Source organism: Cuculus canorus, chromosome Z, assembly GCF_017976375.1.
Source record: "Cuculus canorus isolate bCucCan1 chromosome Z, bCucCan1.pri, whole genome shotgun sequence".
In the NCBI taxonomy this organism is placed as follows: Eukaryota; Metazoa; Chordata; class Aves; order Cuculiformes; family Cuculidae; genus Cuculus; species Cuculus canorus.
The window spans coordinates 24,545,260-24,561,297 of NC_071441.1; the positions used below are offsets into that span (position 1 = coordinate 24,545,260).

The following is a 16,038-nucleotide window of genomic DNA, read 5'->3' on the forward strand; positions in this document are numbered from 1 at the left end:
GACATGTCAGTGAGTTGTTAATTTTCCAGCACAGAGCTTGTAACTGGGAGGCAGTCAAACATAATGCTGATATGGGACTGTCTTTAACTATGGCTTGTAAAAAGACCATCAATATTTCTTAAAAAATTGAAATTATTGTTTTCCCAGACTCTTTCCAATAAACATGATATATATACAGCAAAATGATCTGTCGTTGTCATGGATTTTGTTCCCTAAAATGAATAAAAAGTATTTATCCTACTGGCTATCATGAATATGAGTGGCAGAACAGTACAAAAACAATCATCACTAGAATATCAATATTTAATGAATCCTGTTAGACTTGAATATTTGTGTTTTCAAACAGAAAATTTGAATTCTCTGTAAAAATGAAATTTGCCTGTCTTTGCTAATTAACGTGATACCAGACATATATGGGCAGAATGTATGTTGAACGGAGTTTGGCCCCAGTGTTATAATAGAAGTCTTGGGAGACGCTGAAATTTCTGGTTAGACTGAGGAAACATACTACGTTAGATTTTGAAAGTAGAGACAAGGTTTGGAGGAGTCTGGGCACATGAACAGGCTTTTATATCCATGTAAATCTTGTAACACTCAGAGATTTATCAGACTGCCTACCTTTGGTCCCTCACCTCTGGGATATTAAGAGCTGCAAAAGCATGTATATTTCATCCCATAAAGCTCTCCAAAATGAAACTGTCAGATATTCCTGTGATGCATGACTAAATTTAAAATTTAAAAGGGTTCTAGTTTACTTTTTTGAGATATTATAGGAATTTTCCCTCTTGCTGTTGCTTCTTTTCACTTTTTGTCATAAAATGACAATATTAATAACTATTTTGCTGGTAATGCAGAATCCTGTTTTAGCTAGGCTGGAACAGTTTTCACAGTTTGGTCTGGTCAGAAACTTAAGATCCCTGCCCACATGTTTGGAAGAAAGACAATATGCTTTTATGTCTAACACCTCCCCTAAAAAAAAAAAAAAAAAACGTTTTAGGCATACACACTTTTCCTTTCACAACTTTTTGATACAGGATAAGGAAGCAGAAAGGACAGGGAAAGGTGGATGAAAAACCTAAGCATGCTGGTTAGTCCAACTCAGCATTCTCTGGGCACCCACTCCATGACCCAGGTGTAGAGTTGGGAGCGTTTTCTGGGATCGTTCTACACCTTTCCTTCCTGTCTCCCTCCAGGACATTACTGAGGTGGCTACCTTTTCAGAAATGCTGACCTAACTAAGTTTCAAGCCTGTGACCTACATGCTAATTCACATCTCTATTTAAATCCAGTTGGCAAAGCTCCCAAGGGCTTCATAAGTGAAAGATCCTGCTCTAAGACCTGTTTACATGACAGTCTAATGGTCTTCTGTTTTTCCAGGGACTTTCTGCTAGTAGTGTGGAAAGGGAAGCAGAATTATAGCACTGCTATTCATTAAATAAAAGGTGTGAGAGTGAAGGTATGCCAGAGGGCAATGGGAGATCATTGCATACGATGGACACGGCCATGGAGAAGCTGTAGGATTCAACTGTGAAAGAGTCAAGTGAAGGGAATTGTTCATAGTATGCGTTGTTTAATTGGTCCAAAAGGTTTTCTTTTGATTGCCTTGTAAGCACTTATTTCATTGTTTATTTGCAGAAGAATGGAATTTCTTTGCTTGTTTACTCCTTGTATTTTTGTCTTCCCACAGTGGATGATATGGTGGTTGCTATTCCCTATGGAAGCAGGCAAGTTCGCCTTGTGCTGAGAGGGCCTGATCATTTATGTAAGTAGAAAAAGTTAGTGTACGTTTGTTTAAGAAACCCTTGCTAACCCACAGTGCTCTGTTTACACTGTGGTGTCTGGTTTCCCTCTCTCGGATCACTGGTTTTGACACCAGGGTGAGTCCTGCCTTCAGAAGCTCTCCTCAGACACAGTTTTATCAGTGGTACAAGTCCTTTTCATAGCAGAGCTTGGCCAACATTGCAGAATACTTTAACCCTCTGTAATTTTTCAGCTATTTCTGTTGGCTTATCCTTTGTACTGTTGTTTAAAATTAATAAAATATATCCCACTGAGTGAAGAAATATCAAAAACAGTAAAAGTATGAGCTTCCCTACAGCTGAGCTTACCCATCAAGCTGCTCATGAACCTGCTTCTGTTATCATCTCTCCCACTCCTGTAGATGCGCACACGCACACATGCACTTACTAAAAATCACAGACTAAAGATCTTGAACAGCATGCACAAGGCAAACCATGCTTCTTAGTAGTGATATTGCTCCAATTGAGCCCATGGAGTGCTGTTAGCCTGTTGGTTGATGGCTGTAACACTTCCCTGCTTCATGTGATAGGGAGCTGTGTATCCCAGCAACTGTGTTATACCTCTTCTCTGGGAAAAGAGTTTCAGAATTTGAGAAAATGCTGGGAGAGCTGAAGGGAAATTATTTTTTTTTCTTTAATAAAAACTCCTCATATCCTTTTTTCTTATCTTCTAATGCAGTAGCTTCTCTCGAGCTGCTTTTTTTCAGCAGCTGCAAATGAACACTAGAGTCTTGTTGAACAGAATTTACTGTTAGAGAAGACACACACTGTACTGCATAACCTTTCAGAAGCAAAAATTATCTTCAGATATGTAGGGCTGCCCTTCTCCTTTTTCAAAAGGTAATAGGACTTTCCTGCTGCAAAGACCAGTTAAGAGTCCTCTGTGCTTGCCAGCGTGAATATAAACATTAGTGTCAGCAAAGAGGTGAAACACCAAATCATTCCCAGTCTCTCAGTCTCTTCAGATTTCTTTCACCCAAAGAACTTGCACTGAGTGGCAAAATAAGGGGTAGTTTATCAGCCCTGTTCTGTAGCTCAGTGCTTGTGTTGAGAAAGCAGTAAGCATGCCATGCCCTTTTAATGGATCTTTATATTTAGAGCTGTGAATAAAGACCAGCAAATTACAGGTTATAAGTTGTTACAACAGTTTAAGCTGTTGTAGTTTGAGGTAAATTAGAGTCAGTTTTGTGACTAACTCAGTTGCTGTAAAGTAACTTCAACTTTCTGAAAGCTAACTGCATGTGTTTGAGACAGTTCTTCTCTAAAGTCATAACACAGGGCATTGGTATATAAAAAAGGCCAGTGCTTATAGTTAACCAAGGCCATCCTCAAGCTGATGGAAAAGGAGCCATACCTGCAAGAAGGGGCAAATAGGGCAGGTGACCCTAAGCTGGTCAACAGAGTATTCCATCCCATATATGTCATACTTGGTATAAAATTGTGAGAGCACGAAGGTCTTGCACTTCTCTGTTATGGCTGACGTCCAGTGAGGACCTCATTTGTCCAGTTGCTCCTGATCCCAGATTTGTGTCTTTCTGAATCCATTTCCTGAGTCCAGCTCCCTCCTAGCCATGAACCCATTCCCTCATGTCTGCTCTGCAGTATTTGTGGTGACATATAGTCAACAAGGGGTGGACTGGGGGTGCAATCTCATATATTTGTATATTTTTTTTATTACTTTCTAATTATTTTCATTATGATCATTATCATTTTATTAAATCTATAGTCCTAGTTTCCAACCCATAAGTCTTTTTCCTCTCATTTCCCCCTCTCCTTCCCCTGTGGGGTGGGAGTGTGGAGGGGAAACTGATTTTGGAGGCTCAACAGCATGGTTATAGCTGCTGAATTTGGCTGGCTGGGGCTAAACTGGGACATAGACTAAAATATGTATGTTTATATATATGTATGTGTATATATAATGTTTTTCTTAGAAGTTCAAATGCTGCCTATACTTCAGTTTTAAGTGGCCTTTTGGGTATTCCTGAGCTGCTCCAATATGGTTGTTACTACTTTCCTAGCAAACAATTTGCACTCTTCCTTTCTCTCCTCTCTTCTTTCCCAATATAGATGTTCTCTTCCAAGGTAGAAGAATTTCAAACTTTATTGGTTTTTTCTGCGAAATTGAGCTATTAGCTACCTTAGAGAGAAATGAGATTTTAGTAGGAGAGATCTAAAGTTGCCTCCACTCAGACCATACCACATTTCAGGACAAAGAGAGTTGAATCAGTGAGCTCTGCCTGAGTCACTGATTGAGATTTGGATTAGTCGCTCTGTGTAAACATAAGTCCAAATACATACTCTTTCTTGTTTCAGATGTCTCCATGAGTCTTTCTGTTCATGTATCCAAAAAGGAATTTTATATATGAATAAGCTACAATCAGTTGGGAGGAGGGAATATTTTGCCCTGCAAACTTCAGTTTGCGAGAAGTCAACAAGAGGCCAATTATATACACAAGTCCTAAAATCATCTTTATGCTTGATGCATGCAGCCCTGCCCAGAAGTAAATGTTTGTCCCAGTGCATCACAAAGGAAGGGACTAGTCTTACTGAAAACCAAAGAATTCAATATAGAGCAGATTCTTAGCGTACTGCCTCAGCAACTTCCTTTATGAATTAATTCCCTTGACCCCTCCTAATTACAATTACATTTTCCCCCCAAGTAACAACTGAATACATGCAAAGAAAAACGTTTCTCCCATTTACTCTTTCTGAAAATATAGTTCCATCACAGTTTAATAGTATGTACCTGATGTTTACGTTTTGTGCATAATTTCACAAATACATGTGAAAGGATAACAACTTTACAATCTTTCGTGAAGAAATGTGTTGTTACCTTGAAATAAAGACAAGAAAAAGTTTACTGGTAAATGTGCTGTAAAACATAATCTGGAGTTAGCGAAAAGGCTAACTAGATGCTGGAACAGATCTACTTTCTGACTGTTGATTTCCATCTAACAGATTTTTATTATTTATTATGATTTAACAATCAGAACTAACTGGTACCACACAGTATCTGAATTAAGGCTCACTTCTGGGGAGCTGTGAGAGCCAGAGGGATTGCTCAGGGGGGTTCAGCACTCGCCTGCACATTCTACTCTGCTGGGATGGATCAGACTACTTCTGGAGAGGAGGCAGGGTTGCCGTCATACTGATCTTTCTTTCCTGGATATCCTGTTTTCTTTTTTTATTAACTGTCTACCACAGCAACATATGGTTAGTGACTCACCTTTGAACTGAAAGAGGAAACAGCAACTTAACAAAGCCAGCACTCATGGACAAAAATCCGAGTCATGCTCCACATAGGAGCATGACTTACTCGATGTGAGTTAAGTGACAGCAAATAGGCCTAACTAGGAATGGATTAATGTCTAGAAGAGAGTACAAACATGACCTATGGGTGAGGAGGTGAATGCAGAGCTAGAAATCTGAAGGTTGAACAAAGCCGAAAAGCAGATGGAGGAGTAAAAACAAAAGGAACATATGGGAATATGAATAAACTGTGGAAAAGAACAAAAACGCTAATTCAGGAGGCAAGTATGCATCGCCACTGTTTGGTGTTGACTTTATTTTTCTGCTTTCACTTACTTGTACTTCAAATTACAATGCTCTGGTTTCCTGATAATTTGTTTGCATTTGGCAGTTTTGGAAACCAAGACTCTCCAAGGTGTGAAGAGTGAAAACAGCCTCAGCTTCACAGGCTCCTTCCTCGTGGACAACTCTAGCATCGACTTCCAGAAGTTTCCTGACAAGGAGATACTAAGAATACCTGGGCCTCTCACTGCAGACTTCACTGTCAAGGTGAGGGTCATTGATCATTGACCTCTTAGAGTAAGATAAAGCAAGACAAAATGCATTAGAAAGATGAGAGATTTTTCTAGGTCTTATTTTTCCGGTCGACTTTACCAGAAAGCCAGGGTAGCTCTTGAACTCTGCATTAAATTCTTTATAGTTATATATCTGATGAAAAACTCATTGGACACTCTTCAGGAAAGAAACTTGAGTTTATGCCAAGAAAGCTGTACCCAATGTGTGCCCTAAAGGGGAAAGATGAACTCATTATAAGAAAGGGAAGATTACTGTCTATATGTGCTGCTAAGGCACATATAAATCAAGGACACACAGGTTGCTTTGTCTGTGACAAGCAAAAAGAAAGAAAATCTGTGTCTTTGGCCCATAATTTGTGATGTAATACTAGTTTAACTGCAGAGAAGACTGTAAAGAAGTCAAGAATGAGGTTCTCAAGCTCCAAAATAAATGGAATTACTTTGCTTGAGAGGTCGTGGTGTCATTCTGAAGTTCTGCTTTGTGTTGCATTGCCTATATGAGTAAAATTGTTTCCTCCCGTTAGAGCATTTCTAGTCTTCCAGGTAATATAAAACACATTGCTGGAAGCAATGCACACATTCTGTAGGAAAGTACACATACAAAAATGAACACTTGGGAATTACCATAAAATAAATCCTTTTCCAGTAGGTCCAAGGAACTTGAAGGATTTCAACTGTAAAACTGTAAAATCTGTATCATGTCCAGGACTACATAAAATTTTCACCATGAGCCCCAGAGGTAGATGACATTTGCTTTAAACTAGAGCTGATGGCAGCTAGAAGTTTGAACAGTGAACTGGAAAATGTGAGAAGTGATTGGATGGGATTAAGCTGGGCTAGGCTGGAATGGATTAGCTCAGGAAGCAGCAGAGCCCTGTAGACTGTCCCCTACCCATCTTGGTATGTTAGCAGCATAAAAAGTAAGCTGAAATTGTCAGGACCAGTTCACAAAGGTGAACCTGAAGAATGCATTCATTTCTCTTTGAAGGGAAGAATGAAAATGACATAATCAAACAGATGTTAGTTAATTCAAAGGTTAAACAGTTTACCTGTATTACAGGTGATATACAGATCATGAATATCCTTGTGATGTAAACAGTATTGCTCACTTCACATTATTTGTTCTATCTATGGATTTAAGGCAGCCTGATTAGTTAGAACAAACCTGTTGAGAACACCTGCTCATTGTAGACCAATGGCCTTGAAATGGTAACAAGATGCTTGAATTGTGTTCCTGGTATTTTGAACTGTTATCTTTTATGACAGGGTAAATATCTTTATCCTTTGGAGCTTGTATTCCATTTCCTTCCCTAACAAAATAAGGGAAGAAGCACTGGTTAAATGAAAGGGAGTACCTTATTTGTGATTACTGTCTGGCTAATATGAGTGTACAAGCTGCCTAGGCATGGGCAGAACGGACACTGCTGAGTTGGGATAAAACTGTTTTAATAGTTCTGCTATATGTTTGCATCTTTTGAAAGTCAGAGTTGCATAGCTCAGCAGGTATTAATTTATTGACTTATATGTTGTCTTTAAGAGGATATAGAAAAATGCCCTAACAAAGCTGCTATTTACAGTTGTAGGATCTAAGGTTAACATTAGATTTTGCCTGGGATCATGCACGTAAAAATTCCCTGCATTTGAATTAAGGGTTTTTAATAAAAAGCAGTAGAAGATACTTTAGATATTACTTCATGCAACAAGGGTATTATTCTATGCTATTTAATTATTTTTTCTATCAATTTTTTTTAGCTTCTGGATATTTCATTTACTAGACTTTATTGAATATAGGCATTTATATACAAATAAGGCTAATACAGGAGTACCAAAATGCATACATACATCTCAGTATGTCAGTCTTGGCAACTGCTCTCCATGCTTCCTATAGCTATGACTATTTTACACTCAGCTTGTGGAGGAACTTTTCTTTTAAAAAGCAGATGAAAAGCTTCTTTGTAGTATTACCATGTTTTCCTTACAAAATGAGATCTCATTGAGTGTATAGATTTACTTTCATGGGACAAGGCAGTTTTTATGCAAACATACCTAAATGAATCTGTAGATGTAGCAGAACTCTAGTTTTAGGATCATTTTCTCCAGAAGGGCTGGAGCAGGGTCAATCAATACTGTTAAATGGGATCTATAGCTCATAATGTAACTAACAGTCATCACTGGTCAACTATTTAAAGCAATCAGCACATATCGAACCATCTCAGTTACAGGTGTACTGAAGCAGCTGTTAGGATTGCCAGGGAAGGGTTAGGGCAGGCAAAGCACAGCCTGTTAAAGTTTTTTTTTACAGGTTGTGGGTTTTGTATTGCTAGGGCCCTAGCTTTGTGGCTCAGGTTTGAGGCAGCAAAGACCAGTGGGTTTAAAACAAAGCAAAGTAAAGGTGCCGTCCAGACTTGGGTCTCCTTTGGAGGAGAAACCACTGTTGGCTTAGATCTAGACTAAACTAGGTTTATGTTGGTTTTCAGTACCTGATATCAAGATGAAGGTTTGTTTATAAGGTGCACATAAACCACCAGCTTTGCATCAGAGATGTCTAAAGCTGGATCATGTTTGTCTAGGCAAATGGTTGTCTGGAGGTTGTCAGAGATATTTGAATTAACATTGAATTTGTATCAATATTGTCTTTTGCAGTGTGTCATGGTTTAGCCCCAGACCAACATGAATGGTGCCTAAAATGCGAGCAGTTGGTCCCAATTCCCTCCACCCCTTGCCAGGGAAAGAGAAATGAGAGAAAAATGCTTGTGGGTTGGAAACTAAAAATAAAACAGGCTTCGGGAAATAATAGTAATCAAAAGAAAATACTATTAATAAGAAAAAAATATACAAATACATGAAATTGCCCTCCCTCCCACCCTTTGATGCCTACCAGCAGAGCAGAGCAGGCATGGAGAAAAGGTCCCAGACTGGACTCAGCAGCAGTAGGGAGCTGGGCTCAGGAACGAAATTCAGGAATGCATGGATCTGGGGTCAGGGCAAAAATATTGACAAAGTCCTCACTGAATGTCGGCCATCAAAGAACAGAGATTGACGCTTGTGATCCCTCCGTGTTATACCAAGTATGACATGTATGCCATGGAATACTCTGCTGGTCAGTTTTAGGTCACCTGTCCTGTCCATTCCTCCCTGCAGGCGTGACTCTTTTTCACCTCTTTGACTTAGAGCATTTCACCTGCTTGAGGGTGACCTTGGGTTCTATAGGAATGAGTATATAAGCAATGGCCTCTCTACATACCAATGCCCTGTGTTATCACTTCTAGAGAGAAACACTGTCTGAAAAACATGCAGTTAACTGTGGGAAAATGAGGTGTCTTAGATGAGACTTCAGCTGAAAACTGAGTCTACTTTAGCTCAAACCAAAACATAGTGCTAGGGCTGACAAGTTTTGATTAAGGGCTGCTGCCAGAAGAGACTATCTGGCTATTTTTTTGTGCTGATTGCTGAGGTATGCCTGGTTGATTTAGAAATGGTGCAGACTGGGTTCCCTTGAGTAGAATTACTGCTGAGATTAGGATTTTGGCCACCTATCATTCAAAATGCTATAAGACAGAGCACGAAACTGAATAATGAGTTACGCAAAGCACTAGAGCTAGTCAAACTGTTCTTATCTCCATTGTGATCTACCACTGGCAGAAACTCCTGGTGAGAGAAATGCATTTGGTTAACCAAAGAAGATGAGGTTGGGGTAGCCTAGACTTCCTGGGACTTGAAAGGGCATGTAGGAGATAATACATGTACAGGCTGGCAGAGAGGTTGATGGACCTTATCAGGCTAGGGACAAGGTTGGATTAAACAATCACTTTTGAACTAGGAGCATACAGTGATTTACCTCATGGAATGAAATAAGAAATTACTTCAATACTTGCTTTAGGGCTGAGCCCATAGGACGCAAATCTGCTCTAGCAGCAGAGACCTACTGTTTATGGCTGGCCTGTTACTGGAGTTTAGAGATATTACCATATGAGGATTCAGATTAATGACAGTAAGGGTCCTCTGTGTGATTTAGTTCTGATTCTGGTAAAACTTTCCAGAGGAGACTGTGCCTCATCTGGGAGAAGGCTGTAGGCCAGGCAGGAAGAGATGAAGGATCTAGTCTTGGAGCCACTGGTAGATCAGGTTACGATGGTGCTCCTGGGAGCAGATGAGCTAGAATTAAGTCTGACTGCACAGAAATAGCAAGAGTTAAAGTTTAGATGCAACTGCGTCAAATTTTGTGTTATCAAACAACCAAAATACTTCACTAAATCTGGAAGACTTCATTGGAATATAGTCTCTACATCAGAAAACATTACTACCTCTTGATGTATATGCCTTCCTGAGGTCAGTTCTGTAAAGTGCAGATTGGACTTAGCTGGAAGTGCTTCTGTAACATTGTCTATATCGATGACTTTTATCAACCTATGTTTGCATTCAATACTTTATTTTTTAAGTAATAAAAGTCACCCATTCTGATTTACTGATTTCCAAAAAAACATAGTTTTTTTAACAAATCCTAGATCAAGCTCACAAGTAATGACCTGCATGAAAAGAGACCTAATCATTATTTATCTTGACTAGGTCTTATGACAAGTTCAGAAAAATTGTATTCTCTGTCTCCTGTTTTGAGAAATACTGTCTTCATAAATTTCTGTATGCCCTTTTGTGCTGTATTCACGCTTTCTACAACATTAGCTCATGAGATGAGTTCCACAGTGAACTATGCACTGTGAATAAATATAACTGTAAAATAAGAAATACATCTCATTTTTAAACTCATGGTGCAATATTTTCACTGATTCCTTCTGGTTTCCGCACTATAAGAAATGGGAAATTATTAGTACTGTTTACCTACTTCCTCTGCTATTTCTATATTTGAGACCTCTGTCATCATCATTTGCCTCTTTCTTATTTGTCCTGCTGTGTTTAATCTTTACTTTGATCAATGATGGTCCATACAAGGGTTCTCCTTATTTCCCTTCTCTTCCTTTTTCTGATGCCACTGTGGTTATATATATTCATAATCTTTATATTATACATAAATACATTTGTGACCAGTATTTAGATATATAATTGTATACGTTAGAAATATCCATTTTGTATCAATAAATGTGTGGTGTAATAAAATTAATTAATATTTATATAATAAAAATAGATTAATTATATGATAGATAAATATATACATTAAGGAAAAGTGAATAACACACTATATTAAAGATCATAAAATAAAAATAAGGACACAAGTTTATTCTACTTGCTGTGTAATGAATGTTCTCTCCTTTTTCCTTCTTCTCTGTAATACTCCATTAATCTTTTTAAATGATGCTGCACACTGAGCTGATATTGAGTAATGCGTATAACAACCCTACTACCAATCTGAATAGTAGTAGGTAGTGTGGAAGACATTTTCATGTATAATTAGCATATATAATAAATAGGGTTTTTCCCACAGGTTTTGGGTTTTTTTACTGAACTTTAATTTGTTCTGCCAAGCCTTGACTGCTTTCACAAACAGTTTCATTTTTATCTATAATTCATAATTTTTTCATTTGCAAACTTGGTCAGCTCATGGTTGACCCCTTATCCTGTTCATCTGGGGATCTGGTTAAGAACTCATGCCTTAGCACACATGCCTGAAGGATTCCATGGATCCTTCACTCATTGCAAGAACAAGTTACAGGACCAATCTCTGTTACCCAGTCATCAGTACATGGGAGGATCTTCTTAACTCATTTGAACTTTGTCTTGGACCATTGGTGAGAGACCTAGAAGAAAACTGTTACCTAAGGTACCTTTATCAGTGTCCTTTGTGAATCCTCGACAAAGCAAACCACAATGCTTGGAGAGCATCATTGTTCTTAGGGACCTATCTTTGAGTTCTGTTCTGTACTTTCATTCTGTCTACTGGCTCTAAAACAGAGGTGGAGGTTATTAGTCTGAAGTTTCATGCATTACTCATGAAGCCTCTTCTGGAAACTATTGTTATATTTTTTAAATCTGTTTTCCTGTGGTTTAAAGAGTAGCTTGTTCATGAAAATGGCTTTGCTTAAAGGTGGATTTTCTTACCTGGGAGCATGTTTATCTTTCCACAGGTAAGAGGGGTGTTACGAGTGGTATCCACGGAAGAGATGCAGAAGTTTTGCTGTATTTGGGGTTGCCCTTGGTCCTGTGCAATAGTTTTGGTCATCTCATTTGTGAAGCCTCTGCTTTTGTTGCCCTTAGTAGTGGATTCTGTGCGGATTATAGCTGTTACAGCTGAAAAAGCCGACTGTTGCTGCCAATTATCCCAGCCAGTCCACTACGCTGATTTTCTGTTTTGTTCTTGCTTTAGGGGGAATAGGGGAATTTGAGAAAATAATTGAACCTTCTAGGTTTCTGATTTGGCTTTGTAAGTGATTTAGTCTAAAACCTTTTTAACAGTTATCCTAATCACTTGAAGCAATGCAGCTTAATCTAAGACTGAGGCATGGGGAGCAAGTTCAGTTTAGAGGGGCTTTGTAAAGCATGTAAATTGGTGATAATGCAATTTCACAGTGATTCCTCTTGCTGATTTAGAGGCTGAATTGAGAAGCCACAGAGATGGCTGTCTTCCATGTAAAAACAATAACAGAATCAAGCTGGTCTAGCTCAGAACTATCACAATGAAGGGACATGAAAAAGAAAAGTGGACAGTAGACATGTTCCCTGGAGCGCAAAGGCAGAGCTCCATTCAGCATTCCAAAGGAAGTAAAAGGCATGCTCAGAGAAGTCATGATGTAGTCCTGTGTTAGACAATATGGATGAAAGCCTTCAGCATCTTTCATGGTTTACGTTTGCTGTACTTTTTGTTATGTTAAACAAGCTGGTAAAATTTTCCAATCACAATGTCTGACATATTTCTGCTTCATGAACAAAATATGAACAGCAATAAATCTCTTGCACATCCTCTTGCTTTTTCAGTGTAAAGTATCACTTTATACAAAGAGGAATATTGATGCACTCTAAGTGGAGAAAAGTGAGCCTCATACAAAAACTTAGTTTTTACTGGCATGAAAAGCATAAAATTACATACGCTAGATAAGGATAGTTCTCCACACCTTCATCTCCAGTTTCTTAGTATGTTACTTAGAAGTCTTCAACACTGAACTTCTCATTAATAAATCAAATCCTTTTTTGGGGATTTGGCACTTGCAGAAAGAATTTGCAATAATAATGTGGGAAAATCCATTAGAACTTTCCTATAAGCATGGTGGCATGGAGCTAGATCATAATATACCAGATCCAATTTCGTAAGACAAAAAATGGAAAAATGGTCCAATAACTCCCTTTCACTGTCCCAAGTTTGGGACATGCACACACACAAGAGAAATGTTGTCTTTCCTCCTCCCTCAAGGAACACAATTTCATAAAATGAGAACATCTTATTAAATGCACTTTCACAGCTTAACTCTATAATTAACAATTAAATTAATAATTGCTTGGTTATCACTGCTGGTTGTAAGCTGCTGATTAAATTTCATAACGACCCTGGTGAACTTAGTGCAGTTTAGTAGGCCATGTCGTATGTTTTTCACTGAACATAAACAAATGGTTCAGGCATATTTACCAAAATAAAGCATGAAAGGGTTTGGCTTTGGGGGTCTTTGCTTATTTGTTTTTATGTGAACTAGCAGTAGTTGGGGGCTATAGGGAAAACAGCACAATATAAAGATAAAGTCAGATATTGCAGCCTCTTGGTCACAGGACCAAGCAGATTAATTAAAATAAATAAATTAATTAAATTAAAATAAAGCAGAATAAGTAAAAAAATATATGCTGCTGTTGTATTCAAATTATGAAGACTGCTGTTTTCATTCAATATTCTGAGGATAACCTGAAAATCAATCCCAAACTTTACATGAGCAGCAGCTTGTACCTCTGTTGCACTATCCCAGACAGTAATTTACAAAATGAATTTTTTTAAAAAAATCATTTTACAAGAAGAAAAGATATCTCTGTGCTAGTGACTGTAGGCTAGACAATTCATTTTTGGTGGATAGTCTGAGGACTCTAATTTTTAACAACTCTTTAGAGATTTGGTGATATCCTCTTGAGTCTTGCAAAGTGGTGAGGGCTCCTCTGATATTCAGAATACTCCAAATTCCCCTTAAACCTAAAGGAAGCTAAGGACGATCTCTAGGGGGTTACAGTGCACAAATTCAGAGCTGAGTGCTCTGCAAGATCTGAATAGTCCTCCTGTCTGCTATTAATAAATATAGATAGAATTTTATTTCCAAACATAATGAATGATTACCATTTTCTCTCGTTCAGGGACCTAAGGATGCAAAACTCACTGTTAGTTAGAGGACTAACTAAAGAGTCTCAAGTATTGACCATCTCTTTTTGAAGCTCTGGCATTTCTCATAGCTAGCAGGATGTTTCAAATACTGCAAGGGTAAAACAATTCACTGTACTCTAGAGGTTAGTATTTCAATGTGTGGAGATTGGCCTCTGTGCAGTGAAATCAGCACATTTGTTAAAGTACTTAGCTATCAAGGCTCACTTTGATTTTTGCAAGGCACAGGCAGCCACTGATATTTTCTCCTGGATCGACATCTTAGGTTTAAAAAGTTGTCAAACAAATTATAAAAAGAGATTTTTACTACAGGTAATCGCCATATATTGTTCCTCTTCTGCTTACAGTGCTTCTTAAAAAATTAATGATACTATGCCCACTTCTTTCATTTACTTGGTTTTGTTTCACTTCAGATTATAGCTGTGGCTTGTTGTAATTCTTCCCCACCTATTGTGGCTATGTGAGAGACTTCCACATTAGGCTGGGAAAGATGTGCATCTGTCTTGTCTTTGTGTCAAAACATACAGATAATTCTGTAGACATGCTGGAATAGCCTGTGGGGTGAAGAACTCTTCTGTCTTCCTGATTTTTTTTTTACCGTGAACACTTTTTCCTACCCTTCATTTTATAGTAGGTTTTGTTTGAGTTCTTGGTCTGTTCGTGATTCACTGAAGACCACATTGCTGACTAGATCTTCTGAGTTTAAGAATGTCTGATTATGTTTAAGAAACAAAGAGTAAGAGCAGAATTCTCCCCAGTGGATGCTTTTTCTGCACAATCTGATCAGAGACCTCCCTGAATGGCTTCCAGCACAATAGAACACTTTTCCCAGGAGTGCATGAGGCTTTCATGAGCCCAGAAATACCCTTCTGAAGTGTGTGATTGATGTACTATCCCCACAAAAGGAATTAGAGATCCTGTTTCTGACACAGAGGCTCAAATTATATTAATCTGTGCAAAAGGTCTCCCATTTGCTGAAGAAGCTGGGTTGCTACAGCTGTATTTTTTTCCTGTTGGGAATTCACATCACTGTTTACTCTAATTAGAAAAGGGCAGCCTTAGTCTCAGTGGGCCAGATCTCTTACAGCCATCAAGGTATCCTACAGTATTTTTGCCTTCCTCCTTCTCTTCAAGATATACTTTGATTTGTAATCATGTTTCTGTCCATCTTCAGAGGAAAACAAAATAAACAACCTAGATTACACAGTTCAGCTCTATTTGTCATATTTCTGCTTCTGTTTCACAGTCCATTCTTTGTCAGTGTCCCTTGGTGTTTGGAAAGAGAGAAAAGGGAAGGCAGATTGAAAAATTATGTTTCCAAACCAGGGCAACGTGTTCGAAACATGGGAAAAGAAAAATTAGGCACATTTTAAACTGTCTGGAAAAAAGGAACAGGGGGGATTTCTTCTGGGAGCAGGAGTACTGACTTGGAGAAGGGTCCATCTTTCTAGTTGTGATTTGACAGTTTTCTCTCCTGCAATAACATCATGCCCAATTATTTACCACATTGCAAAGGTGCCCAAGCAACACTGATGTACTGTGTCCTAAGACAAACAACCAATTAGGAGAGGCTCTTAGTAACAGCATTTTTAATTCTTCACTTGCCAGCTGTTCATGAAAAGCCTTAGTGGTAAGGACAAAGGATGCACTGCAGAGATTTTCAAGTCCTCAAAACCGTATTAATCAGCACAGCTATCAAACAGGAAGGGCGTTTTCCTGGGCCAAGTGCAAGTGGTGCTGCTTTAGCAGTGTGGGTGTATCTTTTCTTATTCACTCCTTGCCCTACAAACTCTTCCATTCAGCACAGAAAATACCGGAAGCATAGTGAAGCTTGAGTTTCTTAAAAGTTGGGGGTACTTGCAGGCTTTAAAGAGTGTTCTCCAAACATGTACTTAGCTCCAGAGATGAGTCCATGCGTGTGACTGAAAGGAGCATTTTTGCAGCAAAAATAAAATAAGTAGAATGATGTCCTTATAGTAATGACAGTACACAAAGAAGGATGAAAACAAGACCTCACCTCAGAAATAAAAAAATGTTAAATTAGCTTTTTTATAGTTTTTAATTTTTCATAGCACAGCCTCCCATTTTTTATGCTGAGCTATCTAATATAGTATAC

The 16,038-nt window shown here is 38.4% G+C and overlaps 1 protein-coding gene across 4 annotated transcripts in view; it reads left to right on the forward strand.

The window, feature by feature from the left end:
• The window catches only part of ADAMTSL1 (ADAMTS like 1), a 391,465-nt gene that overhangs the window by 266,777 nt on the left and 108,650 nt on the right, over window positions 1-16,038 (forward strand). For all 4 annotated transcript variants that reach the window (XM_054053917.1, XM_054053919.1, XM_054053918.1 and 1 more), the window contains 2 exons: window positions 1,688-1,762; window positions 5,440-5,597. In XM_054053917.1, coding sequence (XP_053909892.1) covers window positions 1,688-1,762; window positions 5,440-5,597 — 233 coding nt within the window. The remainder of the gene's footprint in view (window positions 1-1,687; window positions 1,763-5,439; window positions 5,598-16,038) is intronic.